Source organism: Ranitomeya imitator, chromosome 3, assembly GCF_032444005.1.
Source record: "Ranitomeya imitator isolate aRanImi1 chromosome 3, aRanImi1.pri, whole genome shotgun sequence".
In the NCBI taxonomy this organism is placed as follows: domain Eukaryota; kingdom Metazoa; phylum Chordata; class Amphibia; order Anura; family Dendrobatidae; genus Ranitomeya; species Ranitomeya imitator.
This window is the reverse complement of record NC_091284.1, coordinates 454,444,532-454,467,013: the sequence shown is the minus strand read 5'-3', so window position 1 is coordinate 454,467,013 and position 22,482 is coordinate 454,444,532. Positions and strand designations below refer to the sequence as shown.

Genomic DNA, 22,482 nt, shown 5'->3' with positions numbered 1-22,482 from the left:
ATGTCATGTGCCCGAAAATGTTACCAATAAGGCTACGTTCACATTAGCGTTACGCTAATGTGCGTCGCTGTTGCGTCGGCGACGCAGCGGCGACGCGCCCCTATGTTTAATATAGGGGACGCGTGCGTTGTTTTGGTGGCGTTTTTCGCCACGTGCGTCGTTTCCGACGCTAGCGTCGGACGCAAGAAAACGCTACATGTAGCATTTTCTGTGCATCCGATTTTCGTCAAAAACGACGCACGCGACGCAAATTTGCACGCGTTTTTCCGTGCGTCGCCGCTGCGTCGCCGACGCAACGGCGACGCGACGCTAATGTGAACGTAGACTAACAACGTCAACTCATCCCGCAAAAAACAAAACCTCACATGACTCTGTGGACCCAACTATGGAAAAATTATAGCTCTCAAAATGTGGTAACAACAAAATATTTTCTGCAATAAAAGCGTCTTTCAGTGTGTGAAATCATAAAAATCCGCTAAATAACCCGCTATAAAAGTAAATCAAACCCCCCCTTCTTCACCCCCTTAGTTAGGGAAAAATTAAAAAATGTATTTATTTCCATTTTCCCATTAGGGCTAGGGTTAGGGCTACATTTACAGTTGGGAATAGGGTTGGAATTAGGGTTAGGGGTGTGTCAGGGTTAGAGGTGTGGTTAGGGTTACCGTTGGGATTAGGGTTAGGGGTGTGTTTGGATTAGGGTTTCAGTTATAATTGGGGGGTTTCCACTGTTTAGGCACATAAGGGGCTCTCCAGACGCGACATGGCGTCCGATCTCAATTCCAGCCAATTCTGCGTTGAAAAAGTAAAACAGTGCTCCTTCCCTTCCGAGCTCTCCCGGGCTCCCAAACAGGGGTTTACCCCAACATGAGGTACCAGCATACTCAGGACAAATTGGACAACAACTTTTTGTGTCCAATTTCTCCTGTTACCCTTGGGAAAATACAAAACTGGGGGCTAAAAAATAATATTTGCGGGAAAATATTTATGTTTTTATTTTTACGGCTCTGCATTATAAACTGTAGTGAAACACTTGGGGGTTCAAAGTTCTCACAACACATCTAGATTAGTTCCTTGTGGGGTCTAGTTTCCAATATGGGGTCACTTGTGGGGGGTTTCTACTGTTTAGGTACATTAGGGGCTCTGCAAACGCAATGCGACGCCTGCAGACCATTCCATCTAAGTCTGCATTCCAAATGGCGCTCCTTCCCTTCCGAGTCCTCCCATGCGCCCAAACGGTGGTTCCTCCCCATATATGGGGTATCAGCGTACTCAGGACAAATTGGACAACAACTTTTGGGGTCCAATTTCTCCTGTTACCCTTGGGAAAATACAAACTGGGGGCTAAAAAATAATTTTTGCGGGAAAATATTTATGTTTTTATTTTTACGGCTCTGCATTATAATCTTCTGTGAAGCCCTAGGTGAGTCAAAGTGCTCACCGCACACCTAGATAAGTTCCTTAGGGGGTCTACTTTCCAAAATGGTGTCAATTGTGGGGGGGTTTCAATGTTTAGGCACATCAGAGGCTCTCCAAACGCAACATGGCGTCCCATCTCAATTCCAGTAAATTTTGCATTGAAAAGTCAAATGGTGCTCCTATCCTTCCGAGCTCTGCCATGCGCCCAAACAGTGCTTTACCCCCACATATGGGGTATCTGTGTACTCAGGACAAATTGTACAACAACTTTTGGGGTCCATTTTCTCCTGTTACCCTTGGTAAAATAAAACAAATTGGAGCTGAAGTCAATTTTGTGTGAAAAAAAGTTAAATGTTCATTTTTATTTAAACATTCCAAAAATTCCTGTGAAACACCTAAAGGGTTAATAAACTTCTTGAATGTGGTTTTGAGCACCTTGAGGGGTGCAATTTTTAGAATGGTGTCACACTTGGTTATTTTCTATCATATAGACCCCTCAAAATGACTTCAAATGAGATGTGGTCCCTAAAAAAAAAAAAAAAAAAAAAAAAATGGTGTTGTAAAAATGAGAAATTGCTGGTCAAATTTTAACCCTTATAACTCCCTAACAAAAAAAAAATTGGGGTTCCAAAATTGTGCTGATGTAAAGTAGACATGTGGGAAATGTTACTTACCAAGTATTTTGTGTAACATATCTCTGTGATTTAATTGCATAAAAATTCAAAGTTGGAAAATTGCAAAATTTTCAACATTTTTGCCAAATTTCCATTTTTTTCACAAATAAACGCAGGTAATATCAAAGAAATTTTACCACTATCATGAAGTACAATATGTCACGAGAAAACTGTCAGAATCACTGGGATCCGTTGAAGCGTTCCAGAGTTATAACCTCATAAAGGGACAGTGGTCAGAATTGATAAAATTGGCCCGGTCATTAACGTGCAAACCACCCTTGGGGGTAAAGGGGTTAAAATGAGAAGAAGGTGTGTCCAAACTTTTGGTCTACACTGTAAGTGAAGAGAGATAATTTTGGAGTCTCTGCAGGTCAAGGTAATATGTTTAGATCACGTTGGCTGCTCACAGTAGCACCAGCTGGCAACATGCGGCCTACAGCTGTCATGTTGAAAAATGGCTCTTCAGATACTTTGGAGAAAAGGCTAAACCACTAGTTTCACAATTGAAATTGCAACACCAAGGAGTAACAATGTTGTGAAGTATATTTCTTTGAGCCATACATTATGTCCATAATATCAGATTGGTGAATATCCCCCCACCCCATCAATCAGCTGTTATTGGCTCCAGTGACGACCAGGAGGTACACAGTGTACAGAGGCTGAACAGCAAGGCTCCGTACACTTGATGGCCAAAGCATTATACAGCAGATTCACTTGACGAGGAGTTGATCTGGACAGCGAGCAGCCACTAAGCACTGTATGGAGCCACACTGTTCAGTATCCATACACCATTTACTTCTGGCTGTTGCGACAGATAGGTGATCGGTGGCGGGTGATGGGAGCTACACCCACACCGACTGATACAGACGACCCCCTAGAGAAAGAATAAACATGTATCTGTGCAGATTTACCTCAGAACCTTCATGTTCTGACTCTCCAGGTTTGTGCTCATCTTCGTCCACAGAGTTTGCTCCATCCTTTTTTGTTTTGCATTTTCCTTTCTTACATTTCCCGCTACACTTTTTCTCCCCATTCACCAGGGTCTTCAGCCTACTTAAGAACTTGGCTTTCCAGGCACTGAAGTCTGCTTCTATGCTGCCATGCTTACTCTTTACAACATTACAGTCTCCCTCTGCGCGAGTCATCACCCGGCTGGCACTCAGCATCCACAGCCACTTGTCAATATTTTTACCGACCTGATAATGGAAAAAAAAAAAAGAGATTAGTAAAGACATACATGCTCATTATTATGTACAATGTGGATTGTGTCTGATAAGAGATCCTCATATAGTATATGATGTCTATGTCAGGCAGTTTCAGTCAGGAAACGCACAGCAATAGGAAAACTACCATATATGTCTCTGCTCTTATGTCACGTCTTGTTACTACTTCAGGGTTCGGAAGATATGAAGCCGCTGAAAGAAGTGACATGCTCATTCTGTAGGCAGCCATCACTACCACAATATAGAGCAAGATGCCCGCGGCTGACCTGTTGTTGGCTTACTACACAGTGAGTGCTCTGTAGTCACTTTCCGCCACGGTGATGGACAACCTGCTCTCTACAGTGAGTGTGCACAGCAGGTTGTCAATCAGTATACCGTGTAGTGATCACAACACTGTATCAAGCCTTAACAGCTCACTGCATTGCCCCGATGACTGGAGTGAGCAACTGCAGGGAAGGGGGGCTGCCTTGAGCTGGGGGTTGGACACGATGACCCTAAGGATTTAGTCACACTAAACGACTTACCAACGATCACGACCAGCGATACGACCTGGCTGTGATCGTTGGTAAGTCGTTGTGTGGTCGCTGGGGAGCTGTCACACAGACAGCTCTCTCCAGCGACCAACGATCAGGGGAACGACTTCGGCATCGTTGAAACTGTCTTCAACCATGCCGAAGTCCCCGGGTAACCAGGGTAAACATCGGGTTACCAAGTGCAGGGCCATGCTTAGTAACCCGATATTTACCCTGGTTACCATTGTAAAAGTTAAAAAAAAAAAAAAAATCACTACGTACTCACATTCTGATGTCTGTCACGTCCCCCGCCGGTGTCCACAGGGTTAAAACTGCTTTCGGCAAGAGCGCTGCTAATGCACGCACTGCTGCTGAGAGCTTCCCTGCACTGACTGTGTCAGCGCCGGCAGTAACAGCGGTGACGTCACCGCTGTGCTCTGCTTTACGGCCGGCGCTGACACAGAAAGCAGTTTTAACCCTGTGGACGCCGGGGGACGTGACAGACATCAGAATGTGAGTATGTTTTTTTTTTTTACTTTTACAATGGTAACCAGGGTAAATATCGGGTTACTAAGCGCGGCCCTGCACTTAGTAACCCGATATTTACCCTGGTTACAAGTGAACACATCGCTGGATCGGCGTCACACACGCCGATCCAGTGATGACAGCGGGTGATCAGCGACCAAAAAAAATGGTCCTGATCATTCCCCAATGACCAACGATCTCCCAGCAGGGGCCTGATCGTTGGTCGCGGTCACACATAACGAGATCGTTAGCAGGATCGTTGCTACGTCACCAAAAGCATGACGTTGCAACGATATCGTTATGTGTGACTCCAGCTTTAAGGTCCCTTCCAATTCTAACATTCTAGGAATATCACTATTTTTCTTCCATGAGATAAATGCCATTTAGCTGCAGACTACCACTACATCTATAGGTAAATAGCATTCCTGGAGGTAATAACTTCCCATTAAACTGGCTCTTGGCATGTCAGTTGGTCAGTGTTCAGTGTTTTTCCCCAACCCCCTCCCCCGGCGGGTTTCTAGTAAAGAAATGGTGTGATCTAGACTTAATGATTAAAAGGACGGTCAGCACAGAATGATGGTTTAAAACCAGTACAGGCGCTCGGTGCTTCTTGACAGGTCAATCATATACACCTTCCCCCTGCTTGTTTTTCATCTTTCTTCACCCTTCTCTGGCGCTATGAAGCCAGAGCTGTCAAACAGGGGAGTGTAGATAGAGGGACAACAAGCAGGTGGGAAGGTGTATAGAAAGGATTGGCCCCGCCGTGAAGCACCGAACAAGCGGACTTCGCTTGAACAGTCATTCTGTGCGGACAGTCCTAAACGTCACAAGCTGACACAAAGCCCCACTACAGTCAGAGTTACCCAATTAAAAACGGCATTTAGTGCGAAGTTTTCACAAAGAGCTAAATAATTATGAAGCAAAAAAAAAAAAAGATTCGCTAATTTTACCGTGTTGTAATGGCCACTGTATACAGAGTTTCCCAATCCAAACACAGCATATCTCAAGCCTTTGAGAAAAGTTTTTCCAAAACGAAAATCATTGGAGGCTTCTTCTAGCCATTTGCAGAACCACGCCGCACTGTCAGGAGGCAGTCCATCAGAGTAAGTAGCAACTAGGAAGACGCATATGCTTTGACTTGTTGTCTACAAAAGGAAAATCAGAAATGTTATATGGGTTATACAGCAACTTATACTAAATTCATTTGTGGTGCTGTGGTTCCATTGAATATTTCTATGTACTACCCTAAGCAACAATCCATGCCATACTAGAAAGGTTAGAAAAAGTATACCCACTGAAGTATAGCATTCTAACTGACAGACATTTAGGAGTGTCACTGGGAGGAGTTCCAGGAGGTATCTGACAGGAGAAAAGCATCAAGCCATCCGTACAGATGACGAAGGGCCGTTTATACTAAACACAGGATCACAGGACAGATCCTAGAACTGGGCTATTACTGAATGACACTAACCCCTTAGGAACCAAAGAAAAGGAGACATCAAATGAAGACCAAAGTGAAAGGAATCTGAAGATATTGGTGAGAGTGTTAGGATGGTCATGGAGAAGAACAAAAAGTGTTCAGAAGGTGAGGAGCATAAAGCCTCAGCACGGAAAGCATAAGGGTATATGCACAAGACAGCTTTCAGGCAGCCGAACCAGCTGAGTTTTTCAAGAGCAAGACACCACAGGAAACGTCTATGGTTTCTTTTTTCCAGTAGTGTAATTTTTTTGGTTACTTCTGGAGCACCTTAACGTTTGGCTGCAGACTTTAAAAAAAAAAAAAAAACTCCATTCAACAATGAGAAAACCAAGCATCAGCTTGCACAGTACAGATAGCCTCCAGAGCAGAAAACACCAATAGAGTGGTCCACTAACGTCTTAACCGCTTGGCATCTTTGGAAACATGAAGAGGCTAGAAGACGTTTAAAAGACAAGTTATGAACAGCAAGCGTTTTCACATAAAAAGGACTATGTTCATTCTCATGAGCATTCCATGGCAGTTTTTCTGGCAGGTTTCGGAGAAGTACCCGCCTGAAAAAGACATGGTGTTAACATAGTCTAAGAATTTTATTACTGACCAGATCAAGGAACTTCGTCAACAAGATCCAACAAATCCACATCCTAGAGAGGCTATATGATGGTATTGGATCCAGGAGATCTAATACATATACCTCTATTTAGGATGTCAGCCACAAAATTCTGCACTCGGTGATCAAATGTTAAACTCCGTTAATGAGAAAATCTGAAGACATTTCGCAATAAGTTATTTCATTTATCAAATAAATTAAGAAATTCTCTTTTTTTTTTTTATTTAAAGGGAATTTGTCACCCCAAAAATCATATATGAGCTAAGGCCGCCGGCATCAGGGGCTTATCTACAGCATTCTGTAATGCTATAGATAAGCCCCCGATGTAACCTGAAAGGTAAGAAAAACAGGTTATATTATACTCACCCAGGGGCGGTCCCGGTTTGATTCGGGTCCGATGGGCGTCACGGTCCGGTCCAGCACCTCCTATCTTCAAACGATGACGTCCACTTCTTGTCTTCCTGTCGAGGCTCTGGCGCAGGCATACTTTGTCTGCCCTGTTGAAGGCAGAGCAAAGTACTGCAGTGCGCAGGCGCCGGGCTTCTAACCTTTCCCGTTGCCTGCGCACTGCAGTACTTTACAGTAGATTGCAATTCCACAACTCCCTGCCGCAGGTAAAATGCATGCAGAATTGGCATGCATTTCCCGCTAAACACTAGCTTTTTGAAAACATAATTAGCTACAGTTCGCTTGGAAAATTGATTTGACAGGTTGGTCACACATGTCAAACAGTGTTTGACATGTGTGACCAACTTTTTACTATTGATGCTGCCTATGAAGCATCAATAGTAAACAGATATAATGTTAAAAACATAAAAAAAAAAAAATTTAAAAAAATCGTGATATTCTCACCTTCTGGCGGCCGCAGCACCCCTTCCCGCTCCTCACGATGCTCCCGGCAACTCCCGTTCCCAGCGATGCCTCGCGACAATGACGTAGCATCACGCGAAACCGCTACGTCATCACAGGTCAATGTCGCAAAGCATCACTGGTAACAGGAGCATCGCTTAGGCCTGGGCTGGATGCAGGGTCAGCCAGAGGCGTATATAACTAGTGTTTAATTTTAATTCTTTTTTTGTTGGTTTTAACAGGGATATGGTACCCAGGGCCTGGAGAAGAGAGTCTCCTCTCCTCCACACCCGGGTACCATCCGCACATGATCCGTTTACTTTGTGCATGGTGGGCATAGCCCCATGTGGGAAGTAAGCAGATCAATGCATTCCTATGTGTTCGGAATTGCCGCGATTTCGCACAAAGAATGAGCATGCTGTGTGGATACCCTCAAAAGAAAGCTGAAAGTCTGAACTTCAACTGCATCTGAATGGTTTTGTTTAAAATTCATTGTGGTAATGCCTATAACCAAAATTAGAAAAATGTTGTCTGTCCAAATATATATGGATGTAACTGTATGTAATGAAAAATAAAAAAATGTTTTTTGTTCCCATTTTCTGAGACCCATAACTGTTCTTCCATCAATGGTCCTGTGTGATACCATTTTGGAGTACTTGCGATGTTTAAAATCGTTTTTTATTGCATGTTTGGGAAGAATTGGGCATACTGAAAAATGCTGATTTAGGAACTTTAACCCCTTCGCGACATGCGCCGTACTAGTACTGCGCTGCCGTCACTGCATTAGTGCCAGCAGCAGTACTAGTACGGCGCACCGATCACCGCGGTCTCGCGCTGAGCGCCGCGGTGATCGGGTGCGGATGTCAGCTGTATACAACAGCTGGCACCCCGCAGCAATGCCCACGATCGGCGCTATCGCCGATCGCGGGCATTTAACCCCTCTGATGCCGCTGTCAGTAGTGACAGCGGCATAGAGGGGGATCGCGCAGGGACGGGGGCTCCCTGCGCTCTCCCACTGGAGCAACGCAATGAGATCACGTTGCTCCGGTGACCCGGAAGGAGTCCCCGGATCCAAGATGGCCGCCGGACTCCTTCCGGGTCATGAAGTGACCTGGCTAGCCGGCGCCTGCTGAGAGCAGGCGCTGGAGAGCCAGCTAAGCTGCCTGTCAGATCGTTGATCTGACAGTGTGCTATGCACAGTGTCAGATCAACGATCTGATCTAATACAGAGATGTCCCACCCTGGGACAATGTTAGAAAGTAAAAAAAAAAATAAATAGAATGTGTAAAAAAAAATTAAAAAAAATCCCCAAATAAAAAAAAACAAACATTTCCCAATAAATCCATTTATTTATGTAAAAAAAAAAACAATAAATGTACACATATTTGGTATCGCCGCGTCCGTAACGACCCGCTCTATAAAACTATCCCACTAGTTAACCCCTTCAGTGAACACCGCAAAAAAAAAAAAAAAAACAAGGCAAAAAACATTGCTTTATTATCATACAGGCGAACAAAAAGTGGAATAACACGCGATCAAAACGACGGATATAAATAACCATGGTACCGCTGAAAACGTCATCTTGTCCCGCAAAAAAAAAGCCGCCATACAGCATCATCAGCAGAAAAATAAAAAAGTTATAGCTCTCAGAATAATGCGATGCAAAAACAATTATTTTTTTATATAAAATAGTTTTTATTGTGTAAAAGCGCCAAAACATAAAAAAAATTACATAAATGAGGTATCGCTGTAATCGTACTGACCCGAAGAATAAAACTGCTTTATCCATTTTACCACACGTGGAACGGTATAAACGCCCCCCCTAAAAGAAATTCATGAATAGCTGGTTTTTGTTCATTCCGCCTCCCAAAAATCGGAATAAAAAGCGATCAAAAAATGTCATCTGCCCGAAAATGTTACCAATAAAAACGTCAACTCGTCCCGCAAAAAACAAGAATTCACATGACTCTGTGGGCCAAAATATGGATAAATTATAGCTCTCAAAATGTGGTGATGCAAAAACTATTTTTTGCAATAAAAAGCGTCTTTTAGTGTGTGACAGCTGCCAATCATAAAAATCCGCCAAAAAAACGCTATAAAAGTAAATCAAACCCCCCTTCATCACCCCCTTAGTTAGGGAAAAATAATAAAATGTAAAAAAATGTATTTATTTCCATTTTCCCATTAGTGCTAGGGTTAGGGCTAGGGTTAGGGCTAGGGTTAGGGCTAGGGCTAGGGTTGGGGTTAGGGTTTCAGTTATAATTGGGGGTTTCCACTGTTTAGGCACATCAGGGGGCGTCCGATCTCAATTCCAGCCAATTCTGCTTTGAAAAAGTAAAACAGTGCTCCTTCCCTTCCGAGTTCTCCTGTGTGCCCAAACAGTGGTTCCCCCCAACATATGGGGTATCAGCGTTCTCAGGACAAGTTGGACAACAACTTTTGGGGTCCAATTTGTCCTGTTACCCTTGGGAAAATAAAAACATAGGGGATAAAATATCATTTTCGTGGAAAAAAAAATATTTTTTATTTTCACGGCTCTGCGTTATAAACTGTAGTGAAACACTTGTTGGTTCAAAGCTCTCACAACACATCTAGATAAGTTCCTTTGGGGGTCTAGTTTCCAATATGGGGTCACTTGTGGGGGGGTTCTACTGTTTAGGTACATCAGGGGCTCTGCAAATGCAACATGACGCCTGCAGACCAATCCATCTAAGTCTGCATTTCAAATGGCGCTCCTTCCCTTCCGAGCTCTGCCGTGCACCCAAACAGTGGTTCCCCCCAACATATGGGGTATCAGCGTTCTCAGGACAAGTTCGACAACAACTTTTGGGGTCCAATTTGTCCTGTTACCCTTGGGAAAATAAAAACATAAGGGATAAAATATCATTTTCGTGGGAAAAAAAATTATTTTTTAATTTTCACAATGCTACATTCTAAACTTTAGTGAAACAATTGGGGATTAAAAGTGCTCACCACACATCTAGATAAGTTCCTTAGGGGGTCTTCTTTCCAAAATGGGGTCACTTGTGGGGGGTTTCCACTGTTAGGCACGTCAGGGGCTCTCCAAATGCGACATGGCGTCCGATCTCAATTCCAGCCAATTTTGCATTGAAAAGTCAAATGGCACTCCTTCCCTTCCGAGCTCTGCCATGCGCTCAAACAGTGGTTTATCCCCATATATGAAGTATCGACGTACTCAGGACAAATTGCACAACAACTTTTGGGGTCCAATTTATCCTTTTACCCTTGGGAAAATAAAAAATTTGGGGCAAAAAGATCATTTTTTGTGAAAATTAATAAAAAAAAATTTTTTTTCGGCTCTACATTATAAACTTCTATGAAGCACTTGGGGGTTCAAAGTGCTCACCACACATCTAGATTAGTTCCTTAGGGGGTCTACTTTCCAAAATGGTGTCACTTGTGGGGGTTTCCACTGTTTAGGCACATCAGGGGCTCTCCAATCGTGACATGGGCTCCGATCTCAATACCAGCAAATCTTGCATTGAAAAGTCAAATGGCGCTCCTTCCCTTCCGAGCTCTGCCATGTGCCCAAACAGTGGTTTACCCCCACATATGGGGTATCGGCGTACTCAGGACAAATTGTACAACGACTTTTGTGGTCCAATTTCTCCTGTAACCCTTGGTAAAATGAAACAAATTGGACCTGAAGTAAAAATTTTGTGAAAAAAAAGTTAAATGTTCAATTTTTTTAAACATTCAAAAAATTCCTGTGAAGCACCTGAAGGGTTACTAAACTTTTTGAATGTGGTTTTGAGTACCTTGAGGGGTGCAGTTTTTAGAATGGTGTCACTTTTGGGCATTTTCTGTCATATAGACCCCTCAAAGTCACTTCAAGTGTGAGGTGGTCCGTAAAAAAATGGTTTTGCAAATTTTGTTGCAAAAATGAGAAATCGCTGGTCAACTTTTAACCCTTATAACGTCCTAACAAAAAAAAAAATTATGTTTCCAAAATTGTGCTGATGTAAAGCAGACATGTGGGAAATGTTGTTTATTAACTATATTATGTGATATAACTCTCTAATTTAAGGGCATAAAAACTAAGAGTTTGAAAATTGCTAAATTTTCATAATTTCCAAACAAATTTTTGTTTTTTTCACAAATAAATGCAAGTCATATCGAAGAAGTTTTACCACTATCATGAAGTACAATATGTCACGAGAAAACAGTGTCAGAATCACCAGGATCCGTTGAAGCGTTTCAGAGTTATGACCTCATAAAGTGACAGTGGTCAGAATTGTAAAAATTGGCCCTGTCACTTAGGTGAAAACAGGCTTTGGGGTGAAGGGGTTAATATGTTTTCCTGTTTCAGTGTTCACTGTATGGGGTAAATATTTGTATACTTTATTAGATAGGGCAATTATGTATGCAGCAACTGATTGGTGATTGCATTATGGAAAGTGCTGACGGCCATCAGATTTTACAGCAGCCATCTTGCATATTTTTAAATGCCAGTCGTGTTTGACAGTGGCATTTAAGAGATTAAACTAATGTGATCAGAGATGGCATCAGTTACAGTCAGGTATCAGCTATGTAACACAATGGACACTGCATGGATCAGGATCAGCTCCACAGTTCACTTTATACAGTGAGAGCACAAGGCCGCTGTACTTGTATGTTGGTCAACGGTAAAGGGTTAAAAAAAAAAAAGTGTCCGATGTGATAGGTCATCATCATCATCATCAGTCTTATTCCACTTACTAGGACAGATGAATTAAACATTTCTGTATAGGTATATGCCAGTGCAAAGTAATCACACTGCTCTCCATCCAAAATGGAGTGGTGTCGGACAAACTTTTTACATATGCAAAATGCAGTGCTCCTCATTTAAATAAATAGGGGGATATGGACAATACCTGGCAGCCGCCACTACACAGATGACAGAGCTGTACTATTCAGTTCCACTACTGCAAACATCCTCCTACCGCTGGCACTCTAACATCAATATGAAAGTAGTAGAACAATCCTTTAAATTCCTTCTGGTGGGAGGAGGGAGGGGCAGAGAAGAGAACAGTAATTCTTACACTGACTGGAAAGCATTTTTTACCATTCACAGTGCTACCTTATGTCTTCTAGGTAGTATCATTAAGATGATTCTAATGTGCTTTTTATTTACCACCCCACCCCCCTCAATACACTCCAGTCATAGCATGTAAGCCAAAAACAAGCACAATGAACATGAGATCCACGCCATCAGTCGCAGGCCCTATAAACAGTCACATGCAGACAGAAAATTAGCCATAAATTTAGGTTAAATATCTAAAGAAAATGATAAACAAAAATCTGCTATTCTAATGCCTAACCATCATAAAAGGGCCATCTGCAAGCCACTTGTTGCCCGCTTCTTCACAAATGAAGGTGTAGTCAAGTGTTTGGTTTAGATAATCCAAAGTAATTGAAGCAAAGACAATTTGCCATTATTATTTTTTTAAATCACAGTCACAGAAGCTTCCAATCAAAAAAAGGTCAAGTCAGGTTATAAACAATGTAAATGCTAATGTGCCGTTCAATTCACTGGCAGTTGGCAACTTTCAGTCCATAATAATTCAAGAATGCGAAGCTAAATCAATTTGGCTGCAGACGGCTGATATGTAGGTCAGGTGAGATTGCTCAGCAGCAGAAACGCCACCAGTAAATGCTGACACCACAGTCACAAAGTAGTTTAGTAGCTGACAAAAATGCCTAGAGAGAAAAAAGTTCTATAGAAATCCTTAGCATTTGGTATAGAAGGGCATCAACCTATCTACATACTAGGCACCAGTGCTGTTGGGCAGACACGCCACTTCTGTCCACACTATGGATGCCCGAAGACTTTCCCAAGTAATACCTTATTACTGTATGTAGCAAATCATTCGAAAATCTAAATAGCAGGAAGATGGAACCATTTGTGGGTTACTAGAGGCAGAGTGACACCTATGCACTGTCTAATGGCTGCCATTACTGGAGGGCTCTTTTTGTATGGCAGTATTTGGTTGGCACGGTTCTCCTTGGGGGGTTACAAATAATGTCAGGACACTATCCGTTTTATATCATGGGTTTTGTTGGGTGCAATGTGTGAGACACTAATTACCATCATGAAGACTGTCGAAAAACTTCTTATGTGCCATTTGTTGGAGTAATTACTGGCAATGGCGATCTGTTCAGTACTATCTTTGAGATGACAATGGTCTTCCACGAAATTCTGCAGTACAGAGAGGGCACTACATAGAGCAGAGACGAGAGAAGTGGTGGCAGCTAGAGGACACCGTTAAGGACAACAAACCTGGGAGAGTTTGTGCTGAGAAGGTGGAGGCAAAGTGAGGAATCAGAGTTGTTTGGACTGCAAACTCCGCAAGTCCTGGATGGGAAGAAGAGGAGTAGCCCAAAGGCAGACGCTGATTGTTATGCCATATGAGCCCTAAAGAGAACATTCTGATGATCAGAGCCTGATTGGATTGTCATTTGCATAATTGATCCGCTTTTCTCAGATAGCAAAAAAAAAACCCCATCCTGTCATGTGCTGCACCCATCCTGCGTCCCCATCCTGTCATGTGCTGCACCCATCCTGCGTCCCCATCCTGTCATGTGCTGCACCCATCCTGCGTCCCCATCCTGTCATGTGCTGCACCCATCCTGCGTCCTTATTTTGTCATGTGCTGCACCCATCCTGCGTCCCCATCCTGTCATGTGCTGCACCCATCCTGCGTCCCCATCCTGTCATGTGCTGCACCTATCCTGCGTCCCCATCCTGTCATGTGCTGCACCCATCCTGCGTCCCCATCCTGTCATGTGCTGCACCCATCCTGCGTCCCCATCCTGTCATTTGCTGCACCCATCCGGGGGCCTGAGCAGACGGGGACACCGGCGCGCTGTGGGGGTCAGGTGCCGGTATCGCCGCCAGCTCAGCCCACCAACACTTACTATATTCACCTGTCCTGCGTTCCACCGCTGGGCACCGCCATCTTCTCGGTCTCCTGGCTGTGACTGTTCAGAGGGCGGCGCCGGCGCGCATTAAGCGCGTCATTGCGCCCTCTGAACTGAAGGTCACAGGCCGAAGACCGGGAAGATGGCGGCGCTCAGCGGTGGAACGCAGGACAGGTGAATATGGCCGATACTCACCCTCCTGGCGGTCCCTGCTTCTCTGTTGGAGATCGCGGTGTGCGTTCAGTGTTAACCCATACCGCGATCTCCCGGGAGCGTCACTCTGTGAGGCCCAGACTGCGCCGGCGCTTGCGCCTGCGCAGTCTATAAAGGCTTCGGACAGAGTGACGCTCCCAGCTTTATATTATAGATATATATATACACATACACACACACTAGATGGTGGCCCGATTCTAACGCATCGGGTATTCTAGAATATGCATGTCCACATAGTATATGGACCAGCCACGTAGTATATTGCCCAGCCACGTAGTATATTGGCCAGCCACGTAGTATATTGCACAGGCCACGTAGTATATTGCACAGCCATGTAGTATATTGCACAGCCACGTAGTATATTGCACAGCCACGTAGTATATTGCCCAGCCACGTAGTATAGAGACTTAAAAAAATAAAATAAACATATACTCACCTTCCGAAGGCCCGTTGAAGTCCTGCTATACTCATCATCCACCGCCTTTCCCGCTCCTCGGAACGCTCCCGGGAACGCTCCCGGGATCGCTCCATTGCAAGCGTCAGCTTCCGGTCCCAGGGCTGGTATGAGCAGGACCTGTGATGACGTCAGTCACATGACCGTGACGTCACGGCAGGTCCTTGTCGCACACCAGCCCTGGGACTGGAAGCTGCCGCTTGCCATGGAGCGGTCCCGGGAGCGCCGCGAGGAGCGGGAAACGCGGCGGATGGTGATGATAGCAGGTTTTTTTTTGTTTGTTTTTTTTTTTATTATTTTTAACATGACATTTTTACTATTGATGCTGCATAGGCAGCATCAATAGTAAATAGTTGGGGACACACAGGGTTAATAGCAGCGGTAACAGAGTGCGTTACACTGCGGGCTGTTACCGCTGCCATTAACCCTGTGTGAGCGGTGAGTGGAGGGGATTATGGAGCGGGCGCCGGGCAGTAAGTGCAGGGGAGTACATAGTATAGGCCACGTAATATTTGTCTGCTATATATTACATGGCTCCTATATACTACGTGCCCTGTGCTATATACTATGTGGCTGCTATATACATACATATACATTCTAGAATACCCGATGCGTTAGAATCGGGCCACCATCTAGTAGGTAATAAATAACCTGTACTGCATGTATACTTTATGTGAGCATGATTTTACAAACTAGTCGATATTTAAACTAACGTCTTCACTTTAAAAATGACACCCCTCAAAAGTACAGGTACCCAAAACCGCATTCAGGAATTTTTACTTTTATCCCTCAAGGTGCCTTTTACAGGCATGAACACAAACCAAAATGAAGTGAGCCCGCAACATACCTGGCAAGTGATGGCTGTGTGTTACAGCCAGGACCTGACTAACAATCACAGGTGAAGCGGAGCTCCGGCTGTAAATGCTAATCTGTTAAATGATGTTGTCAACTCTGACAGCAAAATTTTACATGTGCCAACATGGGATGTGGGGTGGGGGGAATCATTCCATCAGCTGACTGACATGATTGTGGGTCGCTGATGTGTTACTATGACAGTTGGGGCTCTGACCCCTGTGATTGTCATTACAGAGTTCCTTTGAAACCCTGTAAAATCTGAATAAAATAAAAAAAACATCACAATGACAATTTCAAATGAAAATATTTAAATTAACTCAATCAGTAAGCAAAAAAAAAAGCTACATTTTTGGGTTGTTTTGTTGGTATGTTTCTACTGTCAGTAAATGCTCCGGGTTGGACGCTGCGTACATCCGCAGCGGCCAGATGTTACAGCATAATGGATGGGATTTAATGAAATCGCATCTCCACTATGCATGAACGGACGCCTCCGGCTTCCCTGCGTAACCGGACATGCGGTACGTCTTTCCAGACTGCAGCATGTCAAATTATCTTGCGGAGTCACTCAGTCTCCGCATGATAAATAGCACCGTTAAATGTATAGGACGCTGTGATTCCGCATGGTTCAATGAACACATGCAGAATCACCGGCTGCTGAAAACAGCTGGCATGTCGCGGCTTTGAGGTGGGCTCACCGCCGGAGCCTACCTCAAAGAGAGGCTTCTGACGTCGGATGTACTATCCCGTCCGATGTCAGAAAGGGGTATTTTGGTATTGTCATTATTGTATTGATGAGCAGAATCATATTGCGGGGTTACCAGAAAACGTACACCGTAAAAACAATCCTTAAAAATAAAAAAAAAACAATGTCAGAATTGCAGGGTTTGTCTTTTTTCCCCACAATTTCTCCCTACTTAGAATTTTTTTCCCAATTTACAGTAAAATGAATAGTGTCAATCAAAAGTACAACTCATCCCGCAAAAAAACAAGCCCTGAACAGAAAAATAAGAGTTGTGGCCTGGGAAGAAAGGGAGGAAAAAATGAAGATGCAAACCTGGAAATTCCTTTTTTGTGAAGGGGTCAACACTACCATATAATAAAACCAAAACAAAAAACACAATGCTGCATTGTGGCAGCGCTTCTAAATGTTACAATGCCAAAATGCAGTGGATGGGATATTATTTCATGTGTATATGTACTCACCTCTTCGACCAGATGGTCATCTGGATCATAGTCCTTCATGTTTATAATTTCTACAGAAATCCCCAGAGAAGCAACTTCTTCAGCAAGAGCAGCAGCAAAGCCCTAAACACAAATGTATCACAATATGTATCATTTTAACTGCCTGTTTAAAGTGGATTTCCATTCATGTAGTCATTAGTGTTGAGTGAACACGCTCGGATGACGTCTTATCCAAGCATGATGGGGTATTATCTGAGTATCTTGGGCGTGCTCGTATATTATGTTCGAGTCCCCGCGGCTGCATGATTTGTGGCTGTTAGAACAGGCATTCTGCGGCTTTCAACCTACCTTGGCAGTACCAGTCTGAGAGCCAAAGAAAATCTTAACACCCGAAACAAAGACTTCTTTTTCCTTATTAAAAGTGTTGCTTTTTAATGTTTTGCTTGTTAATGGTGGAAAACCATTCAGAGACGATTTTTCTTCCTGATGAGGAAAGAAAAAAAAAAAAAAAAGGATTCCTGGGTCAGTATAATATACCAATTATAACACTTTATATTTATGGCCTAGGCCTATCCTAAGCAATCAATATTAGATCAATGGTGGTCTGACTTTCGTCACCCCCACCAATCAGTTGTTTGTTGGGGTTGCAGATTTGTCTCACTGTTTTGAACAGGACGTAGCTACAATATTACACACAACCACTAAGAAAGGGAACAATGTGCAGTTTGGAGTAATGTAAGCAATGAAGAGGCTGCAGCGCTCGCCTGAGCCATCCAATGCCTTGACCAATGGTGTGCCGAGAAGTGGACCAAAGCTGATCAAATATTGAGGGCCTGTAGTAATTGGAAAAAAACAATGTAAATCCTTTCAATTGTAAGGAAAGATTCTGTTCAGTATTGATAGAAAAATTAAATAACTTTAATCAAAAGTAAGGGAAAAGAAAGTGTGGTCTTTAAAGTTGTTCTGTGGGTATGTCATCCACCGGGACCTAGACAGACTTATGTTCTTGAGGTTCAAAAATACACTTAAAGTGAACCACCTTGCACTTACCCATTCTAGCTTCGGACGTGTGCAGAGCAGTCATAGTGATGTTCTGTCAAGTTGTGCTGAACCTTGTAGTGCCAGACTTTTTGAAGCCTGTGCCATCACTGCTGGTGTTCAAGAAAGAAGACGTTTCTGATCCCTCACAATCCACCCCAACACCCCTCTCCACCATTAACCCCTTCATGACCCAGCCTATTTTGACCTTAATGACCTGGCCATTTTTTTGCAATTCTGACCAGTGTCCCTTTATGAGGTAACTCAAGAACGCTTCAACGGATCCTAGCGTTTGTGAGATTGTTTTTTCGTGACATATTGAGCTTCATGTTAGTAGTAAATTTAGGTCGATAATTATTGCGTTTGTGAAAAAAACAGAAATTTGGTGAAAATTTTAGTGGTATACCTAATTATTCGTACTAAATGTCCAACTGAGGGTCTGTATGTGGGGAAGACAGGGCAAAAGCTTAGAACAAGAATGAATTCTCACCGCCACACAATAAGAGAAAAAAAAGAATGGATCTACCTGTGGCAATACATTTTTGTCTCCCAAATCATAACATTATGGACATGAAATTACTTGTGTTAAAAGGTAGATTCAAATCTAAGAGACAGAAGAGTATGGGAATATAAACTGATGACGACCTTTGACAATCTCACTGCAGGAATGAATGTGTCGCACAGATTTATGTCTCTTTACATCAACTAAGGAACTTGCCCCTCAGACTATGAGGGGTCATCACAACAGAGACCAGACCCCAATCAGAGGACAATAAGACAATCCTTATCTAAGAACTGGCCCAATATTTATGGACAGAACTGTTTATCACTCATGGTAATTCTGCTTCATGTCACCTGTCTTATCCATAGTTTTTCCCTTTTTTTTTTCTGTGCTATGTTGTGCATAAATATGTGATTCTTCAGAATTTCTTTTAGTCTTTGCCTGACGAAACTACCTCTGTAGTCTGCAAAGCTTGCAATTTGTTACCATCTTTTCAGTTAGCCATTAAAAGGTATCAACCACTGAGGACTCTCAATTCAGTATTTTTTGTGAAAATTTTAAAAAATTCCGCAATTTTTAAATTTTGAATTTTTATTCTGTTAAACCAGAGAGTTGTATGACACAAAATAGTTAATAAATGACATTACCCACATGTCTACTTTACAGCAGCACAATTTTGGAAACAATTTTTTTTTTGCTAGGAAGTTATAAGGGTTAAAATTTGACCAGCAAATTTCCCATTTTTAAAACACAATTTACAAAACCATTTTATTTTTTTTTAATGACCACCTCACATTTGAAGTCAGTTTGAGGGGTCTATATGGCTGAAAATACCCAAAAGTGACACCATTCTAAAAACTGCACCCAAGGTACTCAAAACCACATTCAAAAAGTTTATTAACCCTTCAGGTGCTTCACAGCAGCAGAAGCAACATGGAAGGAAAAAATGAACGTTTAACTTTTTAGTCACAAAAATGATCTCTTAGCAACAATTTTTTTTTATTTTCCCAAAGGTAAAAGGAGAAACTGGACCCCGAAAGTTGTTGTACAATTTGTCCTGAGTACGCTGATACCACATATGTGGGGGGAACCAATGTTTGGGCGCACGACAGGGCCCGGAAGGGAAGGAGCGTCATTTGACTTTTAGAATGAAAAATTGGCTCCAATCTTTAGCGGACACCATGTCGCGTTTGGAGAGCCCCTGTGTGCCTAAACATTGGAGCTCCCCGACAAGTGACCCCATTTTGGAAACAAAACCCCCCAGGTGCTTCACAAATTGATCTGTAAAAATGAAAACTTTTTTTTTTTTTTTTTTTTTCACCAAAAAATTATTTTAGCCTCAATTTTTTTGTTTTCACATGGGTAACAGGATAAAATGGATGCTAAAATTTGTTGGGCAATTTCTCCTAAGTACACCGATACCTCACATGCGGGGGTAAACCACTGTTTGTGCACACGGTAAGGCTCAGAAGGGAAGGAGCGCCATTTGACTTTTTGAATGAAAAATTAGCTCCAATCGTTAGCGGACACCATGTCGTGTTTGGAGAACATTTGTGTGCCTAAACATTGGAGCTCCCCCACAAGTGACCCCATTTTGGAAACTAGACCCCCAAGGAACTTATCCAGATGCATAGTGAGCACTTTCAACCCACAGGTGCTTCACAGAAGTTTATAACGCAGAGCCATGAAAATAAGAAATAATTTTTCTTTCCTCAAAAATTATTTTTTATTTTCACAAGGGTAACAGGAGAAATTGGACCCAAAAAGTTGTTGTCCAGTTTGTCCCGAGTACGCTGATACCCCACATGTGGGGGTAAACCACTGTTTGGGTGCATGGCAGAGCTCGGAAGGGAAGTAGTGACGTTTTGAAATGCAGACTTTGATGGAATGGTCTGCGGGGGTCACGTTGCATTTGCAGAGCCCCTGATGTACGTAAACAGTAGTAACCCACCACAAGTGACCCCATTCTGAAACCTAGACCCCCCCAAGGAACTTATCTAGATGCATAGTGAGCACTTTCAACCCCCAAGTGCTTCACAGAATTTTTTAGCCTCCATTTTTTAGTTTTCCAAGAGTAACAGGATAAATTAAGTAAATAAGGCAGCACACTGCAGCGCTAAAACATGCAAACTTGAAAACACGAAATTTGAACTGCATTACTGCACTAGAAATATGAAAAATGAGAGCTTTTAGCGCATAAAAATGGCCAATTTTATGTGTACCTGGTAGCCTCTTTACGGCATCTCTCTTATACCAGGTCCTACGCTTGCCTTCCTCGCTGAGAATAAACGTCTCCATCTGAATGGGTGCATGTGAAACCTCTTCTTAGACTAAAATTCTCTCTCTCTGTGGAGGGGTATTGGACCTGCTGTAATTAAAACACCTGAAAGCTAGGAGGCGGAGTGCACGATCAGAAGGCTAGAGAATACATTTCAAAAACCTGACCTGCACATCCAAACATGACCTCCAAAGTTGTTGTACAATTTTTCCTGAGTACACTTATGCCCCATATGTTTGGGTAAACCACTGTTTGGGCGCATGTCGGAGCTCGGAAGGGAGGGAGCACCATTTGACTTTTTGAATGCAAGATTGGCTGGAATCAATGGTGGCGCCATGTCGCGATTGGAGACCCCTGATGTCCCTAAACAGTGGAAACCCCTCAATTCTAACTCCAACACTAACCCCAACACACCCCTAACCCTAATCCCAACCCTAAACCTATCCACAACCCTAACCCCAACCCTAACCCCAACCACAAGCCTAACCCTAACCCCAACACACCCCTAACCCTAATCTTAACGCTAATTCCAACCCTAACCCTAAGTGCCCGCAGCGCAGATTTTTCCGCACGGTTTTTGAATAATCCACAGGTAAAACGTACTGCGTTTTACTTGCGGATTTACAGTGTTTTTTGTGCGGATATCACCTGCGGATTCCTATTGAAGAACAGGTGTAAAACGCTGCGGAATCCGCACAAAGAATTGACATGCTGCAGAAAATACAACGCAGCATTTCCGCACAGCATAGCGGATTTGGATTTCCATAGGTTTACATGGTACTGTAAATGTGATGGAAAACTGACACGAATCCGCAGCGGCCAATCTGCACTATGTGCACATAACCTAACCCCAACCACAGCCCTAACCCCAACCACAGCCCTAACCCCAACCGCAACCCTAACCCCAACCGCAACCGCAACCCCAACCCTAACCCTAATTGCAACCCCAACCCTAATTGCAACCCCAACCCTAATTGCAACCCCAACCCTAAATGCAACCCCAACCCTAAATGCAACCCCAACACTAATTGCAGCCCCAACCCTAATCCTAGGGGAAAAATAAAAATAAGGACACCGGGACTCGGTAAGTATGGGGGGGGGGAAAATCGGACAGCGCAGGGGGGGGGGGGGCAGCAGATGACAGGACGTGGAGGAAAGACTGACAGCAGCGGCAGATCGCCGCTGTCAGTAGGTGGTGAATCGCGGTCTCCAGCCATGACCGATATTGCAGCATCAGCCATGGCTGGATTGTAATATTTCACCAAGTTTCATTGGTGAAATACAAATTGCTCTGATTAGCTGTTGAAAGTGAAAGCCAATCAGAGCGATTGTAGCCACATTGGGGCAAAGCCACCCCCCCTGGGCTGAAGTACCACTCCCCCTTTCCCTGCAGGTAACGGGGAAATTTTAGTTAACCCTTTCACCCGATCTGCAGGAACGTGATCCTGCCATGACGCCACATAGGCGTCACAGGTTGGATTGACACAGACTTTCATGACGCCTACATGGCGTCACAGGTCGGGAAGGAGTTAATACCTCTACCCACCCACACCACCCCAATCCTTTGCCCACCTACCTCTTCTGCCGCAGAGAACTGATCAGTAATTGATCACATGATTTTTTTTAAAGGTTTTTTTCTTTTTCTGCATCCTGCAGCTGTCGAGCACTGATCAGTGACACAAATCACAGAACCCGTGCATGCCGTTTTCAAGGACTTTTTTGTCCCTAAATTTTCTCCCCCCACTTTGCACCT

At 43.5% G+C, this 22,482-nt stretch overlaps 1 protein-coding gene across 1 annotated transcript in view; it reads right to left on the bottom strand.

Annotated features, from left to right (window-relative positions):
* LOC138670246 (S-adenosyl-L-methionine-dependent tRNA 4-demethylwyosine synthase TYW1-like) overlaps positions 1 to 22,482 on the bottom strand; it is a 348,450-nt gene that overhangs the window by 292,588 nt on the left and 33,380 nt on the right. Inside the window, exons 3-6 of the mRNA XM_069757420.1 lie at positions 17,260 to 17,394; positions 16,933 to 17,034; positions 5,301 to 5,495; positions 3,002 to 3,286 (exon numbers count right to left, since the gene is read on the bottom strand). Of these exons, the coding sequence (XP_069613521.1) occupies positions 3,002 to 3,286; positions 5,301 to 5,495; positions 16,933 to 17,034; positions 17,260 to 17,394 (717 nt within the window). The remainder of the gene's footprint in view (positions 1 to 3,001; positions 3,287 to 5,300; positions 5,496 to 16,932; positions 17,035 to 17,259; positions 17,395 to 22,482) is intronic.